The sequence below is a fragment of the Pogonomyrmex barbatus genome, unplaced genomic scaffold (assembly GCF_055798465.1).
Source record: "Pogonomyrmex barbatus isolate J1 unplaced genomic scaffold, ASM5579846v1 scaffold10, whole genome shotgun sequence".
Lineage (NCBI taxonomy): Eukaryota > Metazoa > Arthropoda > Insecta > Hymenoptera > Formicidae > Pogonomyrmex > Pogonomyrmex barbatus.
The window spans coordinates 5101078-5113196 of NW_028297099.1; the positions used below are offsets into that span (position 1 = coordinate 5101078).

General features: G+C 37.0%; 1 protein-coding gene across 4 annotated transcripts in view; it reads right to left on the reverse strand.

Moving 5' to 3' along the window:
• Window positions 1–487: 487 nt before the first annotated feature.
• Window positions 488–12119, reverse strand: part of LOC105432591 (protein O-mannosyl-transferase TMTC1-like) — a 119116-nt gene continuing 107484 nt past the window's right edge. For 2 of the 4 annotated variants that reach the window (XM_011647466.2, XM_089085458.1), the window contains exons 12-15: window positions 11770–11969; window positions 11460–11595; window positions 5144–5273; window positions 488–4048 (exon numbers count right to left, since the gene is read on the reverse strand). In XM_011647466.2, coding sequence (XP_011645768.1) covers window positions 3863–4048; window positions 5144–5273; window positions 11460–11595; window positions 11770–11969 — 652 coding nt within the window. In that variant the 3' untranslated portion in view covers window positions 488–3862. Of the gene's footprint in view, window positions 4049–4178; window positions 4198–5143; window positions 5274–11459; window positions 11596–11769; window positions 11970–12119 lie in introns of all 4 variants that reach the window. The other 2 variants (XM_089085457.1, XR_016141434.1) reach the window with 2 other exon arrangements.

Genomic DNA, 12119 nt, shown 5'->3' on the forward strand with positions numbered 1-12119 from the left:
GTGTGTGTATGTGTCTGTTGTTTATGCGCGCACAGACAAATTTATTACGAAAATAAAAAATGTATTTCACGCAAATCAAATGAAATTCATTTAAATTGGAATATTTGCACGAATGCAATTTTGCGATTCTCTCAATATAAGCAAACACGCCTCGTTAACGATGTTAAATAAACGATCTTTTCGGTGAGTGCATATCCGTAATACCTACATTACAACGATTGCAACAGTAAATACACGTTACGTACTTAATGAAAATTATGGCCGTGCTATCATGCTAGTTCCGGCTAAAGTTTGTCGATCTATTCTTGCCATGTTTGTGGGAGGAAGGGCGATCTGTAAATTTACCGTAGCCTGGTCGGACGAGACCGCAATTTTGGCCGGACGACCATAATTAAACGGGGGAAAACTGGATAATTGATTAGGTATAGGTAGTCTGGAATCGCCAATATTGTCGGATACCAGCACATAAATCAAACATACGTAGGTATATGTATATAAACATACACTTTATTATGATAATTTATAATTGCTGTATTATTCACAATGAGTATGAGTAATAACGTATCGTAATTAGATATACAAACTGGTCTATCGAGTAGTAACCTAGACTAATCAAATTGCGGCTAATTATACACGGCCCCACGTTCAATTTCTGATATCAAACTTCCGCACCAATACTGCGAATTTTACATTTTTTGTATCTCGTTTTTTTAAACGTTCCCGTTTTCGTCTGTGCGGATTGAACGGATCGATAACAGTAACCTCTTAGCGAAATATTCTACCCGTTAATTCCGTTCGTGTGATGATAAGACCAACCGATGGTTAGATTTGTCGATCGGCCAACTGTCCTGATAAGGAGAAAGGATTCCCATATATAATAGAAACAAAATATATCATAATATATATTGAATTATATTTGCTAACATTTACTTATATGAAAAGTACGGGGCTCAATTCCTGCAGCTATATGAATTGCAAATTATTTTTAACTGTCGAATCTTTCCGACGCTTAATTACAATTACGTAATATCACAAAATTCTCGTCACTAATATAGCAGAATAGACGTATCTGTCACAGATAATATAATTTTTATATATGCAACTATGCTATCTCATGGAATTCATAATGAAATGCTGGTGGTAAATGCTTATTTTCCGTTAAAATTGGAGAAACGCCTAAGGCTTAAATGTACGAAAAATAGAATACTCAGCTCACTTCCATACCTCGTATTAAACGTATTAGCCTCCAAGTATTTTTATTTCTTACCTTAGCTAATGAGCAACTCTCCTATGACTTCCTATTTTAATAGCTTCATCCGTACAATTTTTACGAGGAAAAATTTGATTCCTCATACCTTAGTTGTAATGATAGTATTATGCTTGCGCAAAATTGATGCAACTCTGATTGACGTTGGCCGATTAACGTATTTATACATTATGTTAATATTTTTGTTAAATAAATTATTTTCCAATTTAAATTTGATTTTTAATACAAGACATAGAATAACATAAACGAGAATTTATTTTTTTCCTTTTTTACATTCAATTTAAAAATATTATAATAAGTATAAATAATAAGTATAATCCATGTATTTTTGTATATTAATAACTGATGACAACTGATGTTATAAAATGCCAATTAACACAGGAAATTTGATAAGTTTTATGCAATGTTTATCATTTAAAATAAAATACTGAAATAAAAATTTCAGCTACGAATAACAAGAAATAGAAAGATGTAATAACTGAAAATATAACTTAATACATATGTATTATCATTTCCATATATCATTATAATTTAGATCTTATACTCGTTTCGTTGCATTTTTTCCATTATCCACAGTGATTCTGCGAAATACCACAGGCCGTTGTAACCGGATGGCCAAAATTTATTTATTCGAGTTTGTTATAACGATATTACATGACAGTAATTTATAGTAGAGAAGTTTAATAAGCATCGACAAAACTTTCGATGTAACATTTCTTTTCTGTATACATATATATACATTGGTCTTCTATTAAGTTTTAGCAAAGTTTTGCAAGTATTCGTAAAGTGACATACAAATTGCTAAAATCCATCACACATTGTGTTAATATCAATAAATTAATATTTTATTTATTTTACTAAATAGTTATATAATGAATTATTAATTGCGAAATAATTGATTTAATTTTATAAACTATTGTAAACATTATCACTAATAATTCATTTAATTTAAATAATTTACATAATTGACAATTTCGATATTATTGATGATCATTGTGTTGATATAAGTTTTAAAATAACTAAATAAATATGTACCTAATGTTAAATACTACATAATTAAATTGAATTTTTTATAATGAATTCATATACATTGAAAACTTTTGCAAAAGTCTTCTTTGCGATATACTTGCAACGGAACGTTGCCATACCAAGCTCATCGAAGAATGTATTTCTTTAAAATTGTTTGTTTTTTTTTTATTTTCATACAAAAGCCATACCAAACGCCGCAGATTAGCGGCACATTCATTACCCTAGTATTGGCACCGTGTATGTACGTGCGTAAAATTGCGTGTCTACGAGAGAGGAACACAAAGTATGATTCGAGAAAGTTTTTCCATATTTACCTCATACTATCTCATACTATCATTGCCATGAAAAAGATAAAATTCGACGTCATGATTTTATTTTTTCGTGTATAAATTTCAACCTCATCGTATAAATGACAGAAAAAATATAGTGTGTATCTTGAATGTACATGTATATGTGTATGTGTATATATTTTTTGGCAATAAAAATTATAAATGTTTACAAGTTGATTCTTTAAGAAGATCGATTTATTCTTAATATGATGATATCCATTCATATAAAATATTTTTGAAACGACTATACGTTTCGCTTTGCCCATCGAAATTTTTTTGCCATAATATTTTTCACGAATCCTCAATTTTTATTGTGATATTATTTGTTGAAACACCTTGTATTTTTGACATGTATTTCTATTACATGTATAATGGCAGTTTTATCCCTTTATCAAAACGGATATCATAAAAACGTTGAAAGCACACATGAGATACAGCAAATATTTATAGAAACACGTCATTCTACATGTAACTATATTACCAATTACAATTATCATGTTTCAAAAGTATAGATAGATACACGCTTGAACGCACACGGTTTTATGTCACATCTGATTATGCATTTAATCAATACGCGAGAAAATTCGCATAATCGTTCGTCGCATGTTAATCGCTCGAATCTCCCTTGGTCCTCTCTCGTTAAGTATTCTTATGATGAATTTAAAAGTGGCAAAATAATTTTCAAGAAATTTAATTCTAGCATTCGATTCTCATCATCAGCGCACATTGTCATTTGTCCTAGCGTGAACGATTTCAGAACGTTTTCACAATCACGTTCCAAGCCAAAGTTATCTACGGAGCAGGCATCTGTTTGCTTTTTTTTTTCTGTTATTTTTTTTTCTTCTTTTTCGTTTGCGACATTATTTTCGAAGAGATCGCGACTCGCATCGTCGCTGTCCGATCGACAGGATAAACAGGATGCCACGAAAAACGCGAGGACACATATATATATGTATATAAACGATAACGATACATGCGTACCTTTTCTTTTTTTTTTTCCATTTCGTTATCGTGATTGATCCGCGACGAGATCGAGCTTGCGGAGGATAGCGCACACAAACACGGCATACGAAAAATATTCAGGCATTCCACTATAATAGGACTCTCTTCGTCACTGACGATCGTCGGACGAGGCTGCTACGCGGTCGGAGCATCGCCGCTCCTCTCTTCACCTTCCGCGACTCGTTTTCAGCTGGCGAACGAGCAGGAGGTAGACCCGTTCCCCGATTGGGGCGGACTAAAGCGTCTCCAGGAAATTTTGCACGAGCAGGGTGGGCGCGGTCACGCGTGCCTTCCCTTTTCTTGGCTGTCTGCAAGCGCGCACGTTACAACGCGGCGCCCGTTGCAGCTGTTCCGACTTGTTGCTGTCTTGTTCGAGCTGCACCGACACGCTGGCCACGCGCGGCCTCGAACATCCGTTCTCCTACAACAGACAATCGCCGATACTCCAGCGAAATTTGCGATCTCCCCGTGATTTACGGATTACCGCGGCGCAGCAGCGTGTATATATACGAATGGCAACTCCTGCGCGCGATAACTCACTTCCAACGTACTTGCAACGAATACGAAGTGCTTTTCGACGAGCGTTATCGACATGCAAAATTAATATCAAATGTTGTTACATATTCATGTAGGAATATATAGCTGCAAAAGTTAAATAGTACACACAGTGATAAAGAGCACTGGTTAATTAGTATCACCGCCTTTGAATAGCTCAGAATATTAACACTGGATATCAATTTAAATAGAGAAAACTCTAATTAGGCTAAATGAAATTTCAGAACTATGTAGTTATGGTAACTTTTACTTGCTCCACATGTTTCATGTTTTCACGTTATGACAGCTGACGCTACTTTTGCGCGTACATCTCACACAACATTTCAAATTCTATTATACCACGCTGATTTATATTACGGTCAAAATTATCTATTTCGTATTATCATATTCTTTTGCATATATAAATTCTTTGAATGGAAGAAAAAAATGTATCTTTCTTTTTAAACATAACTTGAGAAAAAGATGCTATTTTCGAAGCCATTTCGTAAAGGTTCTAGCAAAAAAGGTATCTTTACCATTATAATCAGTGTGCACATGATGATCACAGAAGCGACTTAATCTAGATAAAATTGTAAGAGGATAATATGTAGCTAAATGTGCAAGTGCTTAAATCTTTAATGAGCAGAACAAGTCGTACCTGAGGAAATTAAGTTGAAATGAGACCAGAATGAAAGATGAGGAACAAAGAAAAAGAGAGTAAGTGGAACTACATCTGTTTAATTAAAATTATGGGGATACGACATGACCGAAGAATCTTAATCAGTCTTCCGATATAGAAACTAAAGAAACAGTAGTGGAGAAGACTAGAATCGCATATCATATCGTGCCAGTAATAACTTTTAAGATTATCCACTTTGATAAACAGACAAAGGCTATTGCACGAAGATAGCGGATAACAGCAAGAGAAACGGCAGAACTTTGCCGCTACACACGCGATACTTGTATGGCCAGAACTACTAACCGATATACAAAGATTCCGTTGATGTTGATGAGCCCTTTGACGAGACTCGCTTTGTAATTCCCACGCACGAATGTACAAATCCCCGCGATAGATGAAGCCTCCTCGTTTTGCTCGTAACATTAAATGCCATCTGAAACAAAGAGGAAAATAAAATTTCGCTGGCACGTTTACATAACTCATATTCCTTTGCTTTCATTGTTGTGTGAAATTATTGTTGTAAAGCTTCGAAATACTTTTGTGAGCAAAGGCATTCCTTTCAGATGTCTGTCTCGCATGTGTATTAACAATCGATAATTGCTGGATTTATTTCTTCTTTAAAATTCCCTCCGCACGTTTTACATTCATCGGCATGTTTTTTTCGCGTCAGTGTAGTGTCAATGTCACCATTCAACACCATCCGCTTTTGCACCCTCTATAAAATAAATTCGTAAGTGACATACCCTTTTTTACACGTCACTGGCGCTCCAAGTTCATCCCTACTGCTTACGCCTGAGTATCATATTTACGAGGCGTAAAAGAGGGGAATACGGGAAGTTGATAGACGAGAATGATACAAAAGTTCACGACCTCATACATATATGTGTATTTGACTTGTGAACTCGACTACCATATTTTATACTTGATAATTTCATAATGTACTCTTAATTATAATCATTTACATATAAAAAAATAATTTATGCATTAACCAGTTACAAATTGCTCTCGTTATAGCTTCGCTACCAAGATATTAACGGTTTAAAAATTCTTTTACACGTGAAAGAACGCATATGAAATTTTCATATTTTTTCACTTTTTTTTATATAGAAAATGATCGCGCTGTAAATCTCACGGGTTTATCACTTATGAAGAAAAATATGGCTTTGATTCGTCGTGCGTCATAAACATAATATCACATAATTGTAACGCAACAGCTAATGCTCTCGTTCGCAAGCGAATGAATCTTGTGGTGTCACAAAGTGAACGCTGTATTGTCCCGGCTGCACATTCAGTCACCCGAATAATCCTGATCGTTATCAAGGCCGTAACATTTACGCGGACGCAGTTAGAGCAGGTTCGAAGCAATGACAATACTAGCGTTTTCGTACCGGTTAATCGAACGCGTGCCTATGTATATCTAATAGCTTCACCCCTCATCCAGTATCGATGCTGATATCGACCCGCGCCAGCGACAACGTTGACGTTCGGCTAGTCCGAACTGACTGTAATCGCAACGTGACTTAGCAATCTCACGTGTCTCCGAGCACATCGGATCAGTTTGAAATCGCTCGTGATCGATCGTATGTCCTGCTGGGAGATAGTCGTGTGTTACTGCTACAACATGCAGTTGCAGCAACATGACCAATTTCATTTTAAATAATATCAAAATAAAAATGGTAGCTAAAATAAGATATCGGCTAACGAAGAATTATCACGAAAATTCGAAAAGCTGTGATATTGACTTTTTTAGCACCCATTAAAACCGATTCAAACAATTTCGACAATTTTATTTTTTGATATTGAAATAACACTTTGCATTTCGCCTCTATGTCGCTACGAGTAAAAATGAAGATCATCCATTTGCTTTACAATGTAGATATCTATATACCACTATATATAGCCGCGCAAATATCACTTATGATTTTGCTGGCGGATTTAGAGATTAAAGTTCTGCAGAATTAAAGTTTTGCGGTGAACATTGTTAAAGCCAACCGCGAGCCTTGTATCTCGGACGGACATTCGCGTGAAATAAACTCTAACTCAACTGTGGTTGTAACGAGGTGGTAACGCGCGGCTACCACCGGTCATATCGGCCGTTCGGTGGTTCACCGATAGAACCGGATGAAACACGGCGTTCCATGAATTATAAAATCGCTATTTACAGCGGAAGATAGAGAGCGTCGGTGCCGGGAGCGGTCGCGCACCAGTCGGAACGTCGGTGTAATATCGCATTCTGCCTCGTGGAAACGATAGTGGCGAAGGTTGATTCAAAATTATTGTGGCACACGCGCATTTCTTTTTCGCATTCTAACGCATCCGGGCTGTTGTTACAGGTTAGGCGAAAAAGATCTCGACCACAGCGGATTGTTCGTCACGACCGTGGGGATGCATCGTTGCGACTCACGATCGCCGACGAAACTGGCGACACAAAACAATCGTTTCTATTTCATATTTATCATGAAATAGAAAGAAAAAAAAAGAAATATTTGCGCGAACGTACGCGTTGCGTTTCGTCAGTCAGACCTACATGAATGCAGGTAGCATCGGTAAATTCTCGATTTATCAGTTCGTCGAGCGCTTAACGCGGGGACGACGACGTTATTGCGTCCATGGCATTATCCCCCGTACAGAGCTTTTCTCTAAATTTATATGTCCGATAGGGAAAAAAGAGTGCGAGGAAGAGAATAATTCAACGCATTTCCATTCCAGTAGCAGCAATCATTCCATCGACTTTTACGTTAATCTTCATTCTAGATGTCATCTAGAATTTTTATTCTTATTTTAGCTTGCGCGATCAGACGTATTTATTTTGTTCAAGTAGAAGTTGCTCATTTATGAAATAATCTCTTTATGTCCAATAAAAGTTTTACAATCTTTCCACGCTAATTAATGAGCCAATAAATGTTTATCTCGATGCGCGCACCACGCTTCGGTTTTCAAATTATTCGAATCAGCATAATTTAATGATAGGCAAATAAGTAAATTTAAACGATAAAGTTTAAATGAGATCGTATTTCAAAATTATTTTCATGCAAACGTATACTTTCGGCGCTCGCTGCGCGTGACTCTGCATTTTACGGTAATTTAGCTAAATGTTTCGGAAATTGGACGTTTGTACAATTCTTTATATGAAATGGAAATGCATTGGACAGAAAATATTTATGCCAAGCGATTTCACATGCGATGATCAAACGATTTTAGCACATTCATGGAGAAAATGCGCTATGCTTCTAGAATGTGATGATAATCAGCGATATTTCCGGTAGTTGTTATATCCCTCCCTATTGTTTAACACAACAGACGTGATTTTAATTAAATTTATCGCTGTTAACTTAATTGTAGAAAGCTATCGATTGCACTTAAAACAAATGATTAATTAATAATTAAGATTAATAAATAAAATAAGATATTAAATAAATTCACTTTCACAAGTTTAATTATTGCAAAACAACTTTTGCATGCGAATATCAAATATTTATATCATTATGAAATTAAAATAATATGCAGCATTATAAATTTGTTAATTATAAGAATAAATAAATAGATTTACATTGACTTACATTGTAGTTAAAATATATTTTTTATAAAAATACTTAATAACAAGAACATGACACTGAAAAGAAACGATTATAAGTATCTGACAGGTTCATTTCTCATTTTTTCCATAATGTTCATTCTAAGCACGAACACCCTATGGAGCATAGCTTCATTGTTAACGATAATGTAGTGGAAAGACCTTCGTCGATGGCTGAGAAAATTGCGTCCAGAGACTACGAGGTTTTATCCCTAACAAACTATAGTCCGTTTCAATGACTTATCGAACAAAGTATAGAATATTTTAAGAGAACGAACATAATATTTTTCTCTCATCTTACTGTTGTCATAAATGGTACGATAATTATATAATTATTATTAAGTTGCATGTCCTATCATATAAAATACACCAATATAATGTTTGCAATATATTCGACAATAATTACATTTTATTAGACAAAGATAAAATATCACGTTCTATGTATAAATGAAAAAAATGTATACTTTACAAAAAGTTTAGATAATTATAATTTCATATTTTAAAATATGTTACTATGTTTAACTTTTATTATATCAACATGTGGTCATATATTTAAATTTATGTTAAAAAAAATCTTTATTTAAATTATGCGTGATAAGTATTCTAGAAAAGATATATCTTCATTGATTTATACCCTACTTCAGAGAGAGAGAGCAACTTTGTCAAAATGATATCGTAATATGTCACACGTCCAGTGGATGGTTTCCTCGACAATGTCAATATGATATTGTATGTCCATAAAAGCGGACGTGGACGAGATATTCGATATTGAGCTACGTGCCGATCGCGACACTTAATTACTTCAGATCGGAAACGGTGTGTCCTGGAGCGAGGCACAAATGAAACCGTGACCCAATCAACGAAAACCGCAGGCGATTTATGAGAAATTAATCCGACCATCGCATACGGAATGGAAAGCGGAAATACTGGGAGCTCGCCTCTGCTTGGCTTTAAATAAATGAAACGTGAAGCACCCTCGTGCTATAAAAAGTTCGCGGCACGTTTTCCCGTTCACGATGATGCGATTCGAAATAATATAATTAAACAAAGTTGCTATATTGTCGTTTGTGAACGTCGTATCGAACAATGCCTTTCAAACTTCGTCTCGCACGTTTATTGACGGACAAGAATGTTCTGAATGATATAATTCTCCTGCAACTCCAGATTTGCACCGTCGCTATTGAATGCACTATCAGTAACAAATGTGCGTTTCATGTTTTTTCCAGCGGATATTTCACATTCGTTGCGAATAATACATAAGTTAAATATACATCCGTAAGATGAATCAATTAATATGGTGAAATAAAATGTAAATTTACGATAATTACATGTATGTATTTATAAGCGGAAGTATGGAACGATATTCAGTTGAGCTCTCCAGAAAACACAGATTGTAAGGATATTAATTAAACATGGAGTAATTGTTCTATATAGAGAAATTAATATAGTTATTTGAATATTATTTGCATAATTTGATCATTTACAAGTCTACATGCAAAATATCTAGCCCATTGTGTAAAATCTAAGTGAATATAAATACAACAGGTAGCAGAGCAATTGCTTGTTATCATATATTTACATATTTCGATCTCGTATAAAGTGACAATTCGTACAATCTAAAATTTCTTTCCATTTTCCTTTAGTTACTACACACAACTATATGCTTTACGCTCTTTACTCTACCAATCCGTTACGGACTATGGGGAGATTTATATTTGCATTTAAAATCCAGGCGCCACATCTGTCAAACGATGCATATTGAAATTTCGCATGTGGTAGCAACATAGAGAGGAAAGGAGAAAGAGAAAGGGGGAGAGAGAGAGAGAGAGAGAGAGAGAGAGAAAGAAAAGAGAGAAAGTAGTTCGATGCTCGACCGCCTGTCCGCCGGCGCCTCTCCGAGCGTTGTTTCTCCAAAATTTAATCCCCTTTTGCCCCGTTGCTCCTACATTCCACGAGCCACGCCTACGTGCCTATCTCTGGCTCTGCAAAACTCGTATATGTTCGGACGACGATTCGTCGCCGCGGTTCTTCGTCGTTGGCAAGCCCGTCGAGAGAGAGAGAGAGAGAGAGAGAGAGAGAGAGAGAGACCGCACCAGCTACAAAAACAGTGCGAATCGCTGGCAAATTTACCGTGCGTGTTTTATAGGCGCTATTTGCACACACAGCGAGACGCGGGAGGATTACAGTGCGAGGGTGGAAAAATGGGTGACGGGGTGACGGGGTGACGGCGGTAGTAGCGAAAACACGGGGACCAGCCGCTTGCGCGCCTGTTATCGTATAATCTACGTGTGTACGTAGACGTGCCGCGTACATAAACGGCCGATGGCGAACCCGACCATTGAGACAGAACGATCGCGTCAACTCGCGAGACAGTATCGAATCTGTTTTTATTTTCCCATTCCCTTCTCTCTCTCTCTCTCTCTCTCTCTCTCTCTCTCTCTCTCTCTCTTTCTTTTATTTTTCTTTATTTTATTCCTCAACATATTTCGCGTGAAATACGAAAATCGCATGGAATTTTTAATCAACCGGCGCGGAACGAAGATCGAGTCCGGAGAGCCCGCCGGGAAAAAATTGAATTCGTCCACTGATTGCGAATCGACGTGCGCGCTAACGTACCGAGTACTTGCCGCGCGAATAAGCCCGCCGCTCGATTCGCGCGACGCTGTAAAGCCCATCTGAAATTGAAAGGATTTCCGCGCGACGAAGCCATGCTCCGTCGCATGCACGGAATTCGTAACACGCGGAAGAGCCCGTGTTTGTACACGATTTCGCGCTGGCGCCGAGGAAATTACGCGAATTCGGACATTACATTGTGCATCCCAAATTGCGGCGATATTCTCTGGAATGTAGATTTGATGCTATTTTAAGTAATCCGAGAAAATGGATTTAATGGGACAACGCTCCGCTTGTTCCCAAATTTTTGCGCGATTAGACGTGTAGAAGAAACTTATTAGCGTATTATTCTTCATAGTAAATTTACAGAGTATGTTTTTCGGGGGGGGGGGGGGAGATTTCGACTGTTTTTAGTTTGTAATGAATGCTCACCTGATGATGAGCTGGTGTACCCTGGACCATTGACCTCGCGACCTCAGAATCCTGAGCGTACCAATAAGCGACGGTTTGTGCGATGGAAAGATCTCCATTGCTTTGAAATAGTATCGGAGCGAAGGCAACCATTTGCCTGAAAGAGACAAAGCAAGTTTGCGCGAGGGTAAATTTAGGGTTGCGATCATGCAAACCGCTTCGTAACTCCGACGAGATTGTTCTACTTTCGCCAGGCAAGCAGTGCTTCTCCTACCGAGGATTTGAAGGTCTTCCACTTGCTATTCCGAGCTTATTTCATTTAACAACTTACCGTTCTTGTACAACCAGTAAGCATACTCAGCGAGAGCGTCCGGGTTTCGTGGTTGAAGGTGAATTACGTGCCTCAGGAGCTCGCCTGTTGCAGGACCGGTAGCGATTCTCGCCAGAACTCTAAATGCCGGCGCATATGCCGGATCTAGCAACACGCATTTTCTTAGCATCTCGATGCATTGTTCAGTTCGGTTTGTTCTTCTAAAAACAAAATTTTTACGAACGTGAGTGCAAGTTATCGTATAGGCTACATTCAAGGAGGTCGCTGTTGGTATGATTACATCATTCTATTTTTTGTCGTTTATTGAATGTAAAGGTCAAGGATAGAAATCGACGCGATAGTGTTAATAG